The 19,453-nt window shown below is 40.6% G+C and overlaps 1 protein-coding gene across 2 annotated transcripts; it reads right to left on the reverse strand.

The window, feature by feature from the left end:
• Positions 1–611: 611 nt before the first annotated feature.
• LOC131461203 (limbin-like) lies at positions 612–19,293 on the reverse strand. Of its 2 annotated transcripts, XM_058632272.1 has the most exons (23): positions 18,802–19,292; positions 18,532–18,592; positions 17,513–17,694; positions 17,373–17,429; positions 17,075–17,261; positions 15,961–16,061; positions 15,768–15,833; positions 15,553–15,687; positions 14,991–15,130; positions 14,272–14,596; positions 13,776–14,015; positions 13,494–13,669; positions 12,134–12,293; positions 11,865–12,041; positions 10,689–11,002; positions 8,965–9,139; positions 7,945–8,088; positions 6,906–7,133; positions 5,164–5,393; positions 4,977–5,064; positions 4,651–4,826; positions 1,892–1,993; positions 612–1,694 (listed from the first exon to the last, which is right to left on the reverse strand). In XM_058632272.1, the coding sequence occupies exons 1-23, from the start codon at positions 19,027–19,029 to the stop codon at positions 1,286–1,288; spliced, it is 4,101 nt and encodes a 1,366-aa protein (XP_058488255.1). In that variant the 5' UTR covers positions 19,030–19,292; the 3' UTR covers positions 612–1,285. The 2 variants fall into 2 exon arrangements, 1 of the variants encoding a protein (XP_058488255.1); XR_009240454.1 differs by lacking the exon at positions 612–1,694 and having other exon boundaries at positions 4,991–5,064; positions 18,802–19,293.
• Between the last annotated feature and the right edge of the window lie 160 nt (positions 19,294–19,453).

Below are 19,453 nucleotides of genomic sequence, written 5' to 3' on the forward strand. Positions count from 1 at the left end.
TCTGAGCTTCCTTTTGTGCATGTGTATATAAAACATGTTATGCAATATGTATTTCCATGTTGCAGCAATGACTTTGCACACAGTGAAATGTGTGTCAGAATTCTGCCCTAATCGCAGGGCTCAAAAAAGGACAAACAAACAAGGATTAAGGCTAAAAAGGCAGGCAGAATTCTCTCCACTAGAGTCACTCCAACATAAACTTTCAGCATCATTTCTAACACTTGTACACATACCTTCTCAAGTGAATCTGCAGCAGTCCTGGCACCATGAGGAAGAGGCCGAAGAGAGATTTAAAATGATCATACAGTGCTGATTTAATCCTTGCACACAGGAAGTGATTTGTTTCATGTCGAGACAGCAAGAGGAAAACAACAAGATTGTGCCAGTAAATTTCAGACATCTGAACGTTCAGGTCACTCAATAGATTTCATCCTATACTGTTTGCACAATGCTTTAAAATTATATATGTGTATATATATGTGTATATATATATATATATATATATATATATACTGTGTGTGGAATTTTTCGATATATTACAGTTGAAAAATGACAACTTGAGAAAGCACTCAAAGAGTGCAAACCTCCACCAGACTGCTTTTGCAGGATTAACAATTGTTTTAAAATAATCCCGTACCCAGATTCGTAACTGGATGACATTTTTTGTCCTTGGCCATGACTTACATCACCAGTAAATCTCATCAAAATCCATCTTTTATTTTGTTCATGCTGCATGCAACAGTCAAACAAAACTTGATTTTAATCACACAGCACTAGATTCAAGGATTCAAAATAACTTAACCACTGTACACTGCAGCGGGGTGAGATTACACATCATACATGTGTGCATCTGAAGTTTGGAAAGGGACCCAATTAGCATTCATCTTTAAAGGGTTAAATGTTTCTTTTTTTGAGGTCTTACTCCAATAAATTGAGAGGCAGCCTTGTGAGCCTAAGGCTCTGTGCACTTTTCCAAAATATCACAGATGAAGAAATAATAACCCGTGAATCATCTGCAAATCATCTGCATCTGCAAATCAACCTGTTTATAAACAACAGTAATGAGAAAAAGCAAATGACTGGAAACAGTGAAGTCAGCTGTCTTTACTTAAAAAAGAGGCTACAGAGCAAAATTACAGAATGATTGTGTATGTAAGCATCAACATAAAGTACAATTGTGATATATACACATATATATTGTGTGGATATATATGTAAGACATATATATATATATATATATATATATATATATATATGTATATATGTAAAACAACAACTGTACATCTCAACCTACATTTGTCGGGGCCACTGAGCCTTTCTTCAGATTGAGAAAGTTTCTTTTCCTCTTTCTCTTGGGGACGTCCACACAGTCATGTGATTCAGGAGGAGCCCGAAACACAAACAGCCTTTCTCCTGCAGAGGAGCTGCTCGGTGCAGAGCTGGCAGAGGCTGAATTCACGTATTCACCTGCTGAGCCGTGTAATGTTTCACTCACACTGGGTCCAGCTTTCTCTTTGGCTGGCTCACTCTGCTGCTGTTGAACTGTATTTTCAGTCAGGTTTGATCTATTAACAGGCCGTTGTGCTCCGGGGCAACCGTCCTCCTTCTCCCTCTCTGCCTCAGCATCTCTTGGAAGCAGAGGACATGACTTGGGGAGCAGTTTTTCCATGAGGCTTTGCCTCTTTTCCTGGAGTCTGTGAGATTTGGAGGACAAAGAGGCTGTTGTTAGTGTTCGAGTGCTTACCTCATGTATGTGGTCAGTGCAGCTCAGCCATGAAACTCCTCTGATGAAAAGCCCATTTCACTCCAATAAAAGGATTAGTATGTGGTGTTACTGACCACTGAACTACAAATGAGTCTTAAAATGACAGCAGAACTATGTCACACTCACCTCCCTCTCTCCTCAGTGCAGCTCTGCATAGTTAGCATATTTTTATTCACCACATCTTTTCTCAGTTTGTCGGAGAGAAGTCGATCGGCGTCCCCAACACACCTGGTCAGAAAGGCATCAACGTTACAGTATGAGCCTGGGGATTGTGATACAGTAACAAAGTGCAGAACACTAGCTTTGATTTAGAAAGAGTTGGTGAAAACCATCACGGCATAAGGAAAATAAAGACATTTTAATATGTTACTATCGTGTGTTAGTAGATTACTGCAAGTTAAGGCAGTCAATTCATTCAAGTTATTACTTTTCAGTACCTGTAAGAAACTGAATCAATCTATATAAATCTACTTTCATGCAAAAGTTATGCATTAGATTTAGATGCAATTAATACGCTACTTCTGGGCACATGTTCCTACACATTTAAGAACATGCTATAAACATAAATGCATCAAAGAAACATTTGATATACAGGATATTCTTTGAGAAAGTTCTTTAAAAGTGTCTTAAAGATAAATGCCGTTATTGAGAAGCACAAACAAACAGCAGTTAAAAATAACATGAACATGTGAATACATGAAATACAATATGAATATTGTTCCAAACTGAGCTCTTTCATTCCCCTGTCATTTGTCCAGACGGCGCAGGACTTAACACGCGAGACATTATTCCCCTCTAAACTCAGCAGGAGCCCAACACGACAAGGGGAATGAAGTGTTGAGTCCAATCCTTTATCCCTCCATCTCTGGCTGAGGGGAAATGGCCCGTGTGGAACCGCATGCAGCCAGTGTTTGTTACTTCAAATGAAGACAATGCTGCATTTCAGCCAGCTGTTGTGCAAACACTGTTTTTATTTAATCAGTGGCTATATCACATCAAATTGATATAATCAAAAAATTTTACACACTATTAAATTTGTTTAATTTCAATAAAAGAGGGGGAAGGGGATATGCATGAAGTAGAGGGCTGTATGATAATATTAAATAATCTCTCTCTCTCTCTCTCTCAACAGAGACAGAATGAACCGAGCCAGAGGAAAGAAAGGGAAATAATGTCTGTTTGTTTACACATGTGTTTTGTGCCATTTCTGTGTACATATTTAGCAACTTTACAGACTTTTTCTTTATCAAAAAAGCAACTGGAGACAAATCTAGAGACTTTCTCTCATGAACCTAAATCATGTCTGAGAAGGAAAAGCACAATTCAGCTGCACGAGTGAGATCCATCTAACTATATTTACAGCAGGTGGAGAGTCGGACACACACACACACACACACTTTTATATAGCACTCATAGTGAGGACATTCATTGACATAATGCATTCCCTATCCCCATACCCTAACCCTAACCTTAACCATCACAACGTAGTGCCTAACTCTACCTGAACCAAATTCTAACCCTAACCCTAAAACCAGGTCTTAACCCTGAAAAATCAATTTTTAGGGGTGTCAGAAAGTGAGGACCAGCCAAAATGTCCTCACTTCCTTAGGTATACAAGTTTTTTGGTATGTACAACAGCACACATTGCCCTGATAGTTTCAGGGGGCTCTAACTCAAATTACCTGGGGGCCAGCGAGCATCTAGTCTGGTCAGGAGAGGGCCAGTTAAGTGAAAAAAAAGTAATTGTTGAGTAGGGGTTGTCAATATGAGCTTAAATTGATATAACAATATTCTGTCATGATATTGCAATAACAAAATCTGTATTCACAGAATTTCAAAATCAAACTGTTTTCACAATAGTTCACAATCAGAACGTAATGATGATGTAAAACAAATCTATTATAAAAAAAATACAGAGACTTCCATAGATTGTTTTTGGGGTTTTTAAAATACAGACTACTGCCATCTGCTGGTAAGAAAAGTACTTTCTACTCCCCTAAAATCACCCCAAACCAATGATTGACGCTATAACGCACGTCTTCACAAAGTGAAGTAGAAAGGACCAGGATTACAGACAAGCAAGTCCTGATATGGCTCTCTGCTGACAGAATTAATCTGTCAACAACTGGCCATAATTAGTCTATTTTCAACTTTTCCTCGTGTGATGTTTATTAAACAGGGTTATTATCGACATTTCATGCAAAAATCCCATCTGTTAGTTATTACTCAGCGTGTTGAGGGTTAGGGCCCACAGGAGGAGTGAGGTTAGGGTTAAGGGCCAGGAAGTAAGTTACAGACAATGACATAAACATTTTTAGCGTGGTATTGTCTGTAACAGTGTGGACCACAACAAAGTACAATGCTAACCACTAAGCGAACTCATGGAAACCTCATGAAAAGCTACTTGATGACGACATACCCAAGGTACCAGATTGCTGTAATTCATACGACCGCTTGGGGGCCCTATTTTAAAAAAACATACCTATGGGTTGTAATTTCTGCATAGTTAGGTTTCGTTGGAAGAAGACTGTCACAAAAACTCTTGCTGTCATAATACATGCACCACAAATTAGGAAGTAATTGAAGAACAGAAAAAAAAATTTATCAATTCAATCATTGATAAAACGGTTTATTTTATATCTTTTTAATATAGTCACTTATCGACTTCTTCTCAACCAAAGACTGTATTTGTGTAGTGCTTTGTTACACTTGATACTTGATGACCACTGAAAGCTGCTTTACACAACACTGTTTAATCTATGGACATCTGCATGTATGTACAGTGCTTTTTCCATCACCATTTACACACAGACACACACTACCAGCACACGGTGCCGATCCCTAATGAGACATTTACAAGAATGCTGACTTGCGTTGGTTCTTACCCTATGTGTTCTTGCTCTGTCGACACTGAACCCGGGTGTTGTTTAGGGCAGAGGGCGTAGGTGATGGAAAGGAGTTCACTTTCAGGCAGGGTGGGGAGGAGGAGACGCAGCGTTTCGAGGAGAACCTCAACAGACAGCTGACTCTGCTTCACCAGTTGAGACGCAAACTCTAGATCCTGAAAAGAAAAGCGAAGGGCCAGAGTAATTGTACATTTCCTTTTCTCCCACTGGCACATACACACACAAGTGAGGATTATCAATTCATATTTCTATGGCCATCAACATGTTTTCATATTACTGGGAAAGTTTCTTCACTAAAGCCCCACCTGGTCGCAGTTACCATAAAGTCTCTTGAGCTCCATTTGTTCTTTTAAATCCTCCATGGCTTGATTGTTGGCAGTTCTTTCCTGTGAGCTGAAAACAACAGTCTTTCAACACTGGAGAATTTAATGGCCTGTGTCAACCCACAGAATTCCTCATTACTTCTGAGATAATGCTGACAAGGCAGCTCACCTCTCAGCCAACAGAGCGATGACCTGATCACACTTGAAGAGCGCCTCCTGGAGGATGGATGACATCCTGCAGTCCTGCTGCAGCTGAAACATTCCTTCTTTGTCCTCCTCCGACGACTCATCAAAGTCTTCAGTGTGTGTTCTATTCAGCTCAATTCTGCCCTGAGAAATCTCCAGGCCACAAAACTCTGTCTTATCCTTCTGAAGCTGTTGCTCTGCTTCCTCTAGGCCCTGTAGGAGAACACAAATCATCCCTTTTAATATAAGAAAGAAGGTAAAGGTCTCAGAGAAAAGGGTGGTTTACTTTTTTAAAACCTAAATCTGAACCTTATTGCAGAGAGCACCCCCAATTTTTCAAAAAGTAGTACAAGAGAATTCATGGAGTGTCAAGCTGAAGTAGGTCAGCGAGGTGGAGCACGTCCATTAAGACACTTACAATAATCCAGTCGAGTAGTCATGAAGGCATGCAGAAGTTTTTCAAGGTGGTGTCTCGGCAGAATTGATTTAACCATGACTATTTGCCTCAAAATAAACACAGTTGATCTGCCTGTTAGGGATGCACCGAAATGAAAATTGTTGGCCAAAACCGAAAATCAGGAAACACTTTCCCAATTTTCAATGTTTTCACTCCGTGGTCTGTCTCAACCTCTTTGTGTAGAAGACACTTTAGAGCTGCAGTTAAGGGAATAAAGTCTGCCACAGATGCAACAATGTCACGGGGCGTTCATAATCTGCGCTATATTGAGCCGAGTTCCGCTTTTGCGCAAAGAGACTTTCCAGCATTTAGTTTGAACTGTTTTATCGGTGTTCCAAACTGATCTTGGACAGACTCTAAGCGGGAATAGACAGGCGTGTGCTGCGAAAATACCTCTTGGGCCATTTTCGGCCAATATGTTTCGGTGCATCTCTATTGCTTATCAAACTTAAAATCAGAGTCCAATATCACCCCCAGGTTTTTAACCATGGGTTTGTTGTAAAGAGTCAAAGGACCAAGATCAACAGGGGGTCGTCGTAGACTTGCCGCCAGTGCCAAATAGTATAACTTCAAGTTTTTTGGGTTTTTTTTAATTAAAACTTTAAAATTTTAAGCCATAAATGCTGTGGTGTCTTTGAGGCAAGTCAACAGAGAATGCACTGTTACCCTTCAGGGGTAAATACATTTGAAAATTGTCTGCATAAAAATGGAACGGCATGCCATTTTTACCAAAAATAGAGCCCAGGGGAAGCAGATACAAACAGGAGGGGCCCAAGGATTGAACCCTGCTGCACTCCACAGGGGAGTGGCGCCATAGAGGACTTAGATTCACCAATCTTACCGCAGAAGCCTCGATCAGCCAAAAAAGAATGAAACCATTCCAAGGTGGCCCCTTTAATACTCACCCAAAGCTCCAGACGAGAGAGGAGGACAGAAGGACTGACTGTATAAGAAACAGCAGTCAGGTCTAAGAGCACTAAAATGACAACATGACCAGAGTCAGTGGCCAGGAGAATACCATTAAACAACTTTAAAAGAGCAGATTCAGATTCTAACTACCACCTGGGTTTTCATCACCATCCATTTTGTATTTGTTTCTCCTTAGCACACACTTTCTCGTATGTTCTGTGCTGCACTCACTCAGTGCCGCTGTCTCTTTTGTAGCAGACTGTCACACTCAAGAAAATACTGCCATATTTCAGTCTAGAAAACATTTTCTTAGAGCCCTGTTCAACACAGGGATTAATACTGAGCAAAGCATTACCTACCAAGCAGTGGCACTGTATGCTCTGAGCCATGTCTTGCCTGTCCAGGCTCTTTCTCTCTCTGAGCTGCTGAATGAGCAGACTGTGCAGGGTGAGCATGGATCTAGACGTCTCCAAGACTTTGCTCCTCCTCTCAGCCTTCTGGTAGTGGATGGTCGCCATCTGAATCGCCAGGTTGTCCGCCTGCGAGTGCAGAGCATCTTCCCTCTCCCTTTGCATCTCCTCTAACACCTGCCAATATTACAACAGTATCGTCAAACTGAAACACTGGCAGCACGTTAAAATCACCAATTGTGTAACATTTGGGAACGTTTATTGACAGAAACTGAATATTAGAGCTGAAATCCGATGAATCGATTATTAATCGATTACTAAATTAATCGGCTACTTTATAATCAATTAATCGGTTCAAAAGTATTTTTGAAATACTCAATATTTGAGTATTTTCTTCATTTCTTTGCTCAGGATAAAGTCATTTTGGTTTGTGGACAAAACAAGACATTTGAGAGCATCATCATTTCCATTTTTCCATGTTTAGTTCTTTATTTACTGGAGCACTTTTCTGCACTTTTCTGTCAAGCAATGATGATCATTCTTCAATGTTCTGTGCGTGCCAAGTTCTGAAATGTCGTTCTTTTTATTTGAACACACACCAATTGGTGACCTCTGCATTCAAACTATTTATTTATCTATTTTTATTTTTTTAAAACAAACCAGTAGTGAACACACACAAAGCAGGCCCAGGAGCAGAACTTATCTGCAGCCCTTGACCTGTCCTGGGATTGAATCCAGCGGTTAAAATTCCCTCTCACTCCCGATAAAGCTTTGCTACTAATACTTATGACAGAGGCTGCCATCTTGCATCGCCAAGCAGCCTGAACGGACATGCAAAGGCCAGTGTCGTTCCTTGACTCGCTTGCAAAAAGGGTGACTGGAGCAGTTCTGTGTTTGTTTTGATCTGCAGTCTCGCCGTTAGATGTCACTTATTCTTATACAATTTAACCGATGGTATCAAAAACAGCCCAAGTGTCCTCTCTTTCACCTTGTTCATGATACTGCTCTCCATCTCCTTCTCCTTCTCAAACAGCTGGATCCTATCCTCGAGCCTTTTCTGGAAAAGCAGCAGGTTGGACGTGTCTGTGTTTTGTCTGGCTTTGCCGGTTTTCCCCTTGGACTGCACATTTATCTGCAAGGAAACACCACAATATCCATAAGGTGGTTGTGAAGTGACTCCAACCACGCTGCTCTGATGTGATTAGAAATGAAACCACTCTGAGGAGCCATTTATTATTTCATAATAACAATGCATTCTCGTCCAGCAACCACACAACTGAGGCTGAGCACAGTGTGGTTTGGAGCGGTGGCCATTTTCCATCTCTTATTCTTAGGAGAAAACATTAAATGCACCATTACTATTGCTGTGTTTTAAATCACACAGGTTCCTCTGGTTAGATTACCTCCAGAATCCTATCATGAGGAGATCTTAATCAAAAATATCTTGATGCTAACTAAAGAAGAAGGATGAACAATGTTTTGAGAGGAGATTCAAAGAAGAAAAAAAAGATTCGGACTCTAATGAAAAATTCCAGTGCAAAGTACAGAGACATTTTCCTCTACCATGCTCAATGTGAATGATGTATGATTTGATAAACGCCTCCCATTCCAAACACTGCGTACAAGTTGAACAGCAAAAAATAAGAAGCTTAACTTCTTAACACTCTGAAACAGGAATCTTGAATATTTTACTCAAACAAGTGTGGACCAGTTGGCTTTTATATTTGTTTTTGATTTATACGTAAAAAAAATGTCTAGAAATTCTAAAATATTGGAAGCTGGATGCTGAATGCTCATATTCCTTTCAATAAATTGTGAAAATTTAGAATACATTTTAATTTAAATCTAGCTAAAATATGAAATAATCTGTCTTTATAAACGACTGAGCGGATCCAACTTTTACATTTTTATTCTAGATCGTTCATTTAGTCTTTTGGGCAGTTGGTTGCTGGTTGCTTGTGTTAAACACAATATATTTAAAATAACTGAATAAAAAGAATGTGTTCACCATCTGTTTCTCAATGTCCTTTCTCCACGCTGCCAGGTATGTGTGGAGTTTGCTTCTGGAGACGGCGTGAGGCAGCACCAGGCAGCGGTCCATCACAGACAGACACTTCTGGAACTCCAGTTTCATCCTCAGCCGGTCGTCTTCAGACAACGCCAGCTGGGACGAACACAAACACCTAAGGAATAAAAGGGAAAAAGACAAATGACATATTATAGACACAGCAGATTTAGCTCATGAGCTTTTCAGTGTTCTACATTGAAAAGTCAGTAATAATTTTTAAAGGACTTTGAAAGTTCAATTAGTAAGACCTGTGTATAATCATGAAATTCATTTCATATATATTTGTACAATTTCACTGCAGTTTGTTAAAAGACCGGCACTGATGCCTAAATGTCCTCAGCAAGAGGTCACAGTGTCAAACTACAAAAAAAAAGCATAAATATCCATATGAAATTAATCTAATGGTTACATAAAATAACATCTAATTCATAAGGAGAACTTTAAATTTAATTGTCATAACACTTTATGTCCAATTTTTCAAGAACACTGAAAAGCTCAGGCAAATAATAGTCAGCTATAAGTTTGTATAACTGCGGTCACAGCTTTAATGTGTCAACACCGTCTTCCAATTATGATCCATCTTTGTTAAGAACTGTTGAATAAATGTTGGTATTTTTAGTGAAGGTTAAACTGACGGATAGTTGCTGAGGAAAATCTAAATGGCTACAGTTCATAAGGCGTGATTACATTGGAAAAACACTTCATTTTGTCAACTCCATCAGGTTTTATGTCTAACGGTGTTGACATTTAGCTGAAGGAGTTGAAAAGTGCTCCCAAAATCTGAAATCTGGAAAGGAAATGACAAAGGTGAAAGGATAAGTTCTAAATAAAAAAATACAAGTCAGCAAGGGAACAGAGACGTCGGAGAAAGTAGTGGAGAAATGCTCAGGAAAGATCCAGAAAGTCCAGGCGTATGCAGAATCAAGTCATCAATGGATGTTAGCTTTATCTGGCACAGTTCTAAAGAAATATCAGCTTATTTAGTTTGGTGTGAGTTACTGTACAAGTTACTGCGTGAAAGAAAACAAACAACACAGAAAAAGGTAACATTTTTGCATGTTCAGAAGATCTGTCTTAATAACTGATTAAACCCACTGGTCACTACTGTGCACTTTTAGTCTGATGGCCCCAAGCAGTATATTTGATGCCAGTTCTCTTCTTTTCATAAAGATCCGATGACCGGGCATTCTTTAAATGGCCCCTCACCCACTGCCCTTGAGGGTTCTTAGCCTTAAATAAGTTAAAGGTTTAAAATATTTGTAATCAGTTTCCTTTTTTAATACTCCTAAAATAAGATAACTAGTATTTCTCACTCTCACCATAGGCATGATTAGACACAAGCATATCCATGGGATAGCTCTGAGCTCAGGTTGAAAGGTCTGCAGGTAAGGTAAGAGGGCACGGTTGAGATGGTTTAGTCACATGCAGAGGAGGGAGAGTGATTATAATGGACAAAGGATGATGAAAATGGAGCTGCTGGGCAGGAGGAAAAGGGGAAAACCACAGAGAAGCTTCACCGGTATTGTAAAGGAGGACATGAGGACAGCTGGTGTAACAGTAGAGGACACAAGGAATAGGGCAAGATGGAGGCAGATGATCCGCTGTGGTGACCCCTACAGGGAGAGGCCAAAGAAGAAGAAGCAGAATTTCTTGCTACCACTGACCTGAAGAAAGCTCTGCAGTTTTCTCTTATCTTCTTCTGCTCCTGCAGCTCTCTGTCCATGGCTTCCTGCAGAGCCTCCCTGGTGCAGCTCAGTGTGCGTAAGGCTGCCTTTCCTTCCTGGTGCAGCCTTTCCTGACCCTGCAGGAAACCACTCGCTCCCTGCCCTGGGGCCTGCCCTGCTGCTCCTTGCTCTGATTCCACCTGCATCAGGGACAGCTGTGTCCCTGATGGCAAGGAAGTTTGCAGTGCCTGGGCTGTTGACGGCAGGATGGACTTGACCTCTGCTATGGCTCCTTGAATCACACGCATGATCACCTATGGTATAAATAGAGGATCAAGACTGGGAGTTAAAGTAAATGAAGTGCTATATTCGTGCCGATTTTAAAGATTTTAAGATTTTGAAGGGTGCATTCACAACTACGTCTGTTTTGAGTTGATTAATTTTTCTGCTTGTTCGGTTCAAGTCTCAGAGGCAGATGTCAAACGCATTATGAATTGTAAATAAAAGTTATGTGATCAGAAAACATGCTCAGTTATTGGTCAGACATGTAGGCTGGTAAAAATACAAAGCCCTCAAAATTAAATTTCCATTACAGAATAACTTTATATGAACTCTGTTGGTTTTGAACGGATATTTATTTTCTTAAATTTTTCAGGAAAACTGTAGAACCTGCCTCGGCTGTGTGTGGTGTGAGTGGTAATACTCACTTTCCCAGAGAATGACTAGTGCTGGGTGTGACCCGGTAAATTCTACAATTAACGTTAGTAGTTACTGGTTCCATGTTTGTTCTGTTTTATTATAACGTAACGTAATTCAAAACATTTAAATTAATGGATTTTAGAGTTTTTAAGACCTGTGGATGCCCTGCTGCTCTGGTGATGAGCAGCTCTCATTAGGCTGGCATGTGGCTGGTGGATGGGTGTGGTGGCATAGCTACGGCATCTATGTTGATCTGAGAGAACTGGGAGGAGAACCACTGATGGTCGAAACACAGTTAGAGGACTTAGAGGCCCCAACTCTTCCTCCTAGCTTCCTTTCCTAGTAAGAAAGTGAATTTAACTGAGCTTCCTGTCTCCCCTATCTCTCACTGTACTATGAGGGTAAATGAACCAGGGTTCGATTCAACTGCACTAAACAAGACTGGAGCAAACGCAACCCTACATCATTAATGAGCACCTTGCGTATGTCAGCAGTAGCTTCCTCATCCAGATTGTTGATGAGCTCAGCTAGCTCCAGGTTGTGAGCAGTTAGTAAGTTCTGCCAGCAGTGCAGGTTCTGAGCGACCTCCATCCTTCCCTCCAGACCTCCAGACAGGCACGAGAGATCCTTCTGTCTCTGTTTGTGGACCCTCAGCTGGAGACAGTAGGGACAGGATCATGGTGGTGAAATACATTCATGTGTTTTGTTCTGTCATAAAACTTTAAAACTATAAATGATCCTGTCACCATGTCAGAGATGAGCTCCCTTCTTGTCTTAATCAGGCCGCAGCGCATGGCTCTTTTCTCTTGGCTCAGTGCCTCATCCAGTCTCTGCCGAACCATCACCAGCTCATTTTGGGCCTTCTCCTGCAGCTGGTCTACCTGCTCTACAGGCAGAGTGCTCCCTCTGGTGGAGAAGAAAAGCATGCCAGGTTAAAACATGTCTCTAAATTACCAGTGAGAATAAATCAAACTTGAATATATTGGAAAATTGTTGGTATCTTTACACTGTTTTTAATAAATACAGCACCTTTATTTCGGTCTATTTTTTTATTAACAAATATTATAATTTGTTTTATTTGCACACACACTAATTAGTGATGGTGAATTTGACCTGTGCTATCTTTTTCACACACCAGGAGTAGAAGCAGGAGCAGTGGGCAGCACTTATGGGGAATGTGGTGCATTGCTTCGGGCACCCCCAGCCCTTGACCTGTCCAGGGATTTAAACCAGCGACCCTCTAGTTACAAGCCCAATTACTCTCTTCCTGACCCCATATAAATATTGTCTTTCAACTGGAAGGTTGTGGGTTTGATTCCCTGCCCCACTAGTCCACATGCTAAGACACTTAATCCCACATTGGTCCTGACAGCTGGGCCGGCAGCATGTGAATGAAAGACGTACAACAGAAAAAGCGCTGTATGGAAATGTGAGTGAATGGGTGTCAAATGGGTGAAAGTCAAAACTGTAGTGTAAAGCAGCTCTGAGTGATCATCAAGACTAGAGTGCTATATAAAAGCAGACCATTAACCATTTATGTTTTCAGTAACATTAGGTGACAAAGAAGTTGCGTGTGTTACGCTAAAAATGAATGCACTCAATTTTGCGCGTCAGAGTCAATACCGTGCCAATTTCCTGGCTGTAACATGTTGTGTTTGTGGCTACTGATCTAATCATGCCACTGTGAATTTCTCTGTGAGATGAATAAAGTATCTATCTATCTAACCGAGCGTGGGAAGACAACAAACGCACGCAACGTAGTATCACATCGTATTTTACACCACACATGACATTTCTCACGCTGAGTATTAAAACTTGCTGCACCTTCCATGAATGCTGTGAGCGCGTGCACAGGTTCCGAGTGAAAGAGCACGGTGAGGTAATCACTTCAATTATATCACTTAATTTATGGTAATAGCTGCTTATTAAAGTGTAAGTTTAAAGTTTAAAGAGTATGCATTCACCGTTTTGAATATTATCTTCAAACCCTAACACCCCCCCCCCCCCCCCAAGAGCAGTGTGTTATGCTAAAATAAAATCCTGGTTAGAAGCCTGTGGTTTATCAGCTTTAGAAAGTAAAAGGTTAGGGAAAAACTATGCCCCTACCTCCTGATGTTAGTGAACCATTGGTGCAAGTTGCTGGAGGAGCTGGAGAAGGTGTCAGAAATCAGGCTGTTGAGGCTGTGGAGACTGTGAAGCAGGAACTTCCTCTGTGCATGGCGTTCGGTCAGAACATAGCGCTGATTGGCAAGGACCACATCCAGAACCTCTTCGAGCTGATCCTAGACCAAAACATTTTTTATACATGTTCATTTGTTTTACCACAAATGAAAACTACTGAGAAGTACAACAGTATCAATAGACTGCATGTCAATTTTGGTTTCTCACCTGACAGGTAAAATAATCGTGTTGAAGACTCTTGGCTGTGCCCTTCTCCAACTCGCCCATCCTGGTGGCCTCGTCCAGCTCCTCCGAGAAGATCTTGTGCAGCTCCACCCGGCGCCACTCAATGATCTGCCTCTGCACCTTCGCTGAGGCTTCCTCATGTCGGACCAACAGGATGCGCTGGAGCTGACTCTGGCTCAGTTTGTGCAGCTTCTCCAGCACTGCACTGCACTGGAGGAGTTCCTACAAACAACATGTACACAAGATGTAGACTTTAATGGAAGCAATAAACACAACTTACTAGGGCTCCATCTTCCACATCCTTTGTCCAATATAGTCACTCTCCCTCCTCTGCACGTGAGCAAACCATCTCAACATTGACTCTCTTACTTTATTTCTAAAGAGACCTTCCCTTTCACTGCTATTCTTCTGTCACTCACCATCCCTGTCTCCATCAACACCACCACAAACATTTCAACAAATGACTCTTTACTGTTACCTGTTGATCTGCATGTTGACACAACAGCTCAGCCTGAGCTTTTTCAGCCGCTTCCCTGCGGTGCTCCGCTTCCATTTCTTCCCGAGTCTCCAGGTTACACTGACCAGCCAGAGCAGCCATGCGAGACCCACGCACCTCCTTCAGCCGCCCCTCCATGCCCAGCAGCTGTCCATGAAGCACACTGAGAAGCCTCTGCTGAGCCTGGACTGTGGTCTGGCCCCGGGACCTCAGGTCGTCCAGCAGCGACGATATCACATCCTTGTAGATCTGAATGCGGGTGGCCTCCAGGTTGTTGGTGGCACGCAGCAGTGTAGACATTTCAAGGCTTATGTGGACGGAATGTGGAGAGAAAAATGTAGAATTCAAAATGTTGGTCAATTAAAGGACATCATTTAAAAGATAATAACCTTATTTCTTACTGACTTAATCTGATATTTTTAAGCATTATAATTTAAGTTCACAAGAAACTGTATTATTGGTAGTAGAAACAGTATACAACGTATGTCTTAATAATTGTATTTAAAAGGTTATGGATAATGTAAAATATAAAGAAAACTTCTATTGGTGTTTTGTATCTGGGCAGATTTAGTCACTGAAGGCTCTAATGCTGATTTTTTACCTCTCTCTCTTGCTGACTAAATTTTTCCTGGACCACTTCCAAAACGGATAGAGCGTCAACCTCAGGCTTCATTCAGTGGAAATCTACAGCATTTACTCACTTTTCCAAAGCCTGATACATGTTCTGTGGATCCTCCAACACCATGATGTCCACCATCTTGTCTTCAAATGTTGCCTCGTCTTTTATTGTCTCACTCATGTTGCAGTTTGCATACTCTGGGTCTGAGTCCCCTCTTTTTCTCTGAGACATAGAAAATATAGTATGTCAACATAATAAGCCTGAACTAAAGCCAAAACCAATACCAACAGGAAGTTAGCAAAATAATAGTTTGACAAAGCACATAGCTCTGTCAAGGCTGAACAATACTACACATGATTTGTTCTTATGTAGAAATAATCATGAATCTTATCCCAATCAATGTTTTTCTTCAAGATCTGTGCATTACTGAATGAAAAATAAACTTAATAAAAGGCCTTGATCTGCCCCCTCAATTCTCATCCGCACCAACATTTACTGGGTCTTTCCAGGGCCCAAACCTCATCTCTCCACCAAGTCCATTATGAATTGATTTAGCAGTTTTTGCATAATCCTACACAGGAATAAGTCAAGAACCAAAATCAAACAAAAACATAAACTCAGTTGAGGAAAGCAGTGTGTTATACCTTTTGTTGCAGAAGGTGCAGTCTGGTTCTGAGGCCTATCAGGTTCATGACCAGAAATCCCAGCGACAGCAGCACCAACGTGACAAAGAACCCAGCAACAAATCCAGCAAAATGGACACTGTGGTTGGGATGGATCTAAAATGGTGAGCAGAAACATCAGACTTCTGGGAACATGAAGTCTCAAACAGAGAAAAAAGTGAGTGCCCCCAACTCACCCTGTCAGTGGAGTTCACCCTCAGTGTTAGATTAGCTGTTAATGGACCAAACATACTGACATCGTTCTGTGGTGGCAAGAACACAACAGAAACAAACAGAGAATGATGCTAATAATCAAATTAAAAGAATAAATGTTATTTCATTTTCAAAAAGTTGTAAATCTGGGAAGGTCTGGTGGCGGGGGGTCTATACCTGTGAGGCATTAGAAAAGGTGAGAAAAGCTGGAAGGTCCAGGACCTCGCTCTTGTGACTCAGTATTAGGGCAGTGTAATTGACAACAATCTGAGAGCCAGCTGAGGAAGGGAAAAAAAAAGCAATGAAATAGTTCAATCCCGACTAACAAATGAATTAACGAATGTTTCGGGTAAAATTAGGGCTGCAACGATTGATTAGCAAATTGTCAGTGAAATATTTTGATATTTCATCAGTTTCCATGTTTGACAGATAACTACAAGTTCTATGATTACAGATTCCTAAAAGTGAATTGTTTTTTCCAACCCCTCAATCAACTCATGTTTTGAAATCTGAATCGCAATTTGAAACATTCCAATTAGGAAATTACAAAGGTTCCCATTTAGGACATGATATGGAGGATATGTAACCCACCGGTTATTCATGATTATTCATATTTTCATATTTCTATTAGGGATGGGCATAAGTATTTGATTATTCTATTATCAACTTGATTTTAAAAAGTTGATTAGTTACTGTGACTATTCATAATATATTAAAAAACATGATTGCATCTATAAAAACAAATCTTTCTACTCCATTGACTACCTAATATGCAACAGCAGCACGCATTTAATTTGTGGGCTTCATGTGTTTGCAGAAGTGATACAATTTACCAGGGTCTTTGGATGCATCTTGTAGTTGCTCCCATTAGCTGAACACACAGTGAACCCTGCACTACATTCACTAGCTCTCATGCGCTGGAGTTCAGAATATTTAAATAATTGAGGAATAATACCGTTGAATATTCAAATAGCATTTTTGCTAGAAATGCCAATCCCAAATTTCTATTGACGTGATGGGAGTAGTAGTAGTTAATATTTTGATGGTAAATCATGTGGTAATGCTCCATCACATTTCAAAAATCCTACTCAGTGAATACTGAACTGGAGCTTGACTTACTTGGCAAATAAAAACGCAATATCTGAAATATCTGTCACAAAAATCACCATTACTCGAGATATTTTCCCCAAATTGTTCCGGCCTACCTCTACGACAGTATACCTGAATACTAAGTGTTGGTTGCAGCCTCAGTTAAAATCATAGATTACAAGATTCTGATATTCAGCCATACCAGAGAGTGAATCGATGGCAAATGTCTGGTAGCCTCTTTCAACCACCCTGCCTTCAGTTTTCAGGGGAACTATTCCAGAGAGAGAGTCCCGCACAGCCACCTGAGACAGATTGGTACCACCGGCTGGGCCCATGTTGTGAATCAGCAGGAAGAATGTCAGCTGAGGAGGATCAGTGTCACGCATCACCTGAGGACCACGTGATAAAGGAGAAGAGTTTAAATCTTGATGTTCATTTACAGATTAAAATGTGGTTGAGCAGAATTTAATGCACATTAGTGAAACAATACTTTGTTGTACCTGTACACACTTGTTAAATCTAACCCTGAACGCAGATGGGTGTGCCACAGTCTGAACCTGTGGAAACACAAATGTATACGTCATGATAACCCTTTATTAACCATTCTCATATTGTTTCCGAAATAAAGAAAAAAACCCACCAAAGGCAGAGTGCGGCCCAGGTTGTATCTGGTGAGTGTGCTCCTGCGGACCCGGGGGTGCAAGATGTTTGACATGTAGGCGAATGATGAGTAAATTGAATGTCCCCATGGACCAGCAGGAGCTGAAGAAGAGAGGGGCCCCTCTGAAGAAAACTCCATGGGCCTTTTCGCTTCCATCGCACCTGCAGAAAGTACAATTATGAGACTGAAACTGGCATAAAATACAGAGCATCTCAAGATCATCAGAAGCTGTACATTCATTTCAAACTTGTATAACCAGACAGTGCACTAAGCCAAATTTAACTAAATCGATTTTCATAACAAGTTAATCTGTCCATTATTTTCTTGATTGATGAATTATTAGTTTGGACAATTACATTTCTGAAAACTTTAAAAATGTTAATCAGTGTTTCCCAAACCTAGAAATGATGTTCTCAAATGTCTTGTTTTGTCCACGAACCAAAAAATATTCTAAATGGTATATTTTTTATATGGAGCAAAGAAATATCCAAATTTAAGAGGCTGTAAATAAACGATTAATCAATAGCTGACAATTCATTTGGTAATCGATTAGTCGTAGCACCTCTACATTTTTGCTGACAAAAACTTAAAAAGTTTAAGCTCCTGCAAAGTTACTCAAGACTTTTTTTTCAAACAAAAGTTTATTTGCTTTATCTGCTTTTCATGTTTTCATATTTATATTTAATATAAACACATGGCAGTGTAGCTTGGGATGACAGACCATTAGGGTTTTTCAATAACTGTTTGTCTATAACCAGTTTTGCATATAATTTATTATTATCAGAGACACACAAACAAGGTAAGTAAAAAGATAGTAAAGGTACTGAATGTCCCTAGAGATGAGATACAGTTGGAAGCATAGATCCCAAGTTTAAAGTTCACAGAACAGTGGCTGAAGTGGCAGAAAGAGCCAGAGCACACACACACACTCAAATTTGTCCTCATGCAGTGGTTCTTAAGATATTTTCCTAGTAAAATAATGAGAGAAAAGCACAAACCATCCATCTTGAGCTGTGCTGCTCTCACATCATATTGCATTAAATGGATCCAGGAGAGAGTCTGACAATAAAAAAAGGGACAAATGAACGAAAATGATGATGATACACAGACACACACACACACTCACATACGTATGCATATATATATATATATATATGTATATATATATATATATATATATATATATATATATATATATATACATATATGTGTGTGTGTGTGTGTGTACAGTAGGTTATGACACATGACAGAGGTTTAGGCACGTTTACCTCCGGGCTGTCCCACTGAGGGGATGGTGCTGGTGATGAGGTTGAACACCATGATGTGCATTCAGAGCCGAGCTGATGACGTCCAGCACTCTCCTCCAGCTCATGAAAGTTTGCACCGTGAATCCAACATTGATGTAAAGGAGGTGGAAACAAACATGACACGTGAACAGTCAATAATAATGACAGTATGGAGGCCCCCGCCGCGGTCCCGTGTACCCGCATAAGCATTCGCTAAGTCGTTGTTGTGCCGCCGCAGCTCTCACCAAGCAGAGCCGCTAGCTAGCCGTCTGTACTGAGTGTGGAATGTTGTGGATGACTCCAGAAAAAAAACATTTTCGTGGCGTTTTGTAGAGGAACCCCAGCTTCCTTAAGAACAACAACATCTTAATATCCGTGCGCTAACGTTTCAGTCGCATTATAAAGGTTTAAACGCGCGCACGAGATCACCGCAGATGTCCCACTTCGGAAATAGATTCCAAAACTTTGGAACAACGGGCAGTTCCTCTGGAATTGTTAAGTTCACGAAAGTAAACGCATTCACTTCCGGTCTTTGCTTTCAAAATAATAGGGCAGATTCGAGGCTCTGGTATAACAATCCTTGAAGTTGGCATTACGTAATGTTTTATGTAATGTGCTATATATATATATATAT

Source organism: Solea solea, chromosome 6 (assembly GCF_958295425.1).
Source record: "Solea solea chromosome 6, fSolSol10.1, whole genome shotgun sequence".
NCBI classification, from domain to species: Eukaryota; Metazoa; Chordata; class Actinopteri; order Pleuronectiformes; family Soleidae; genus Solea; species Solea solea.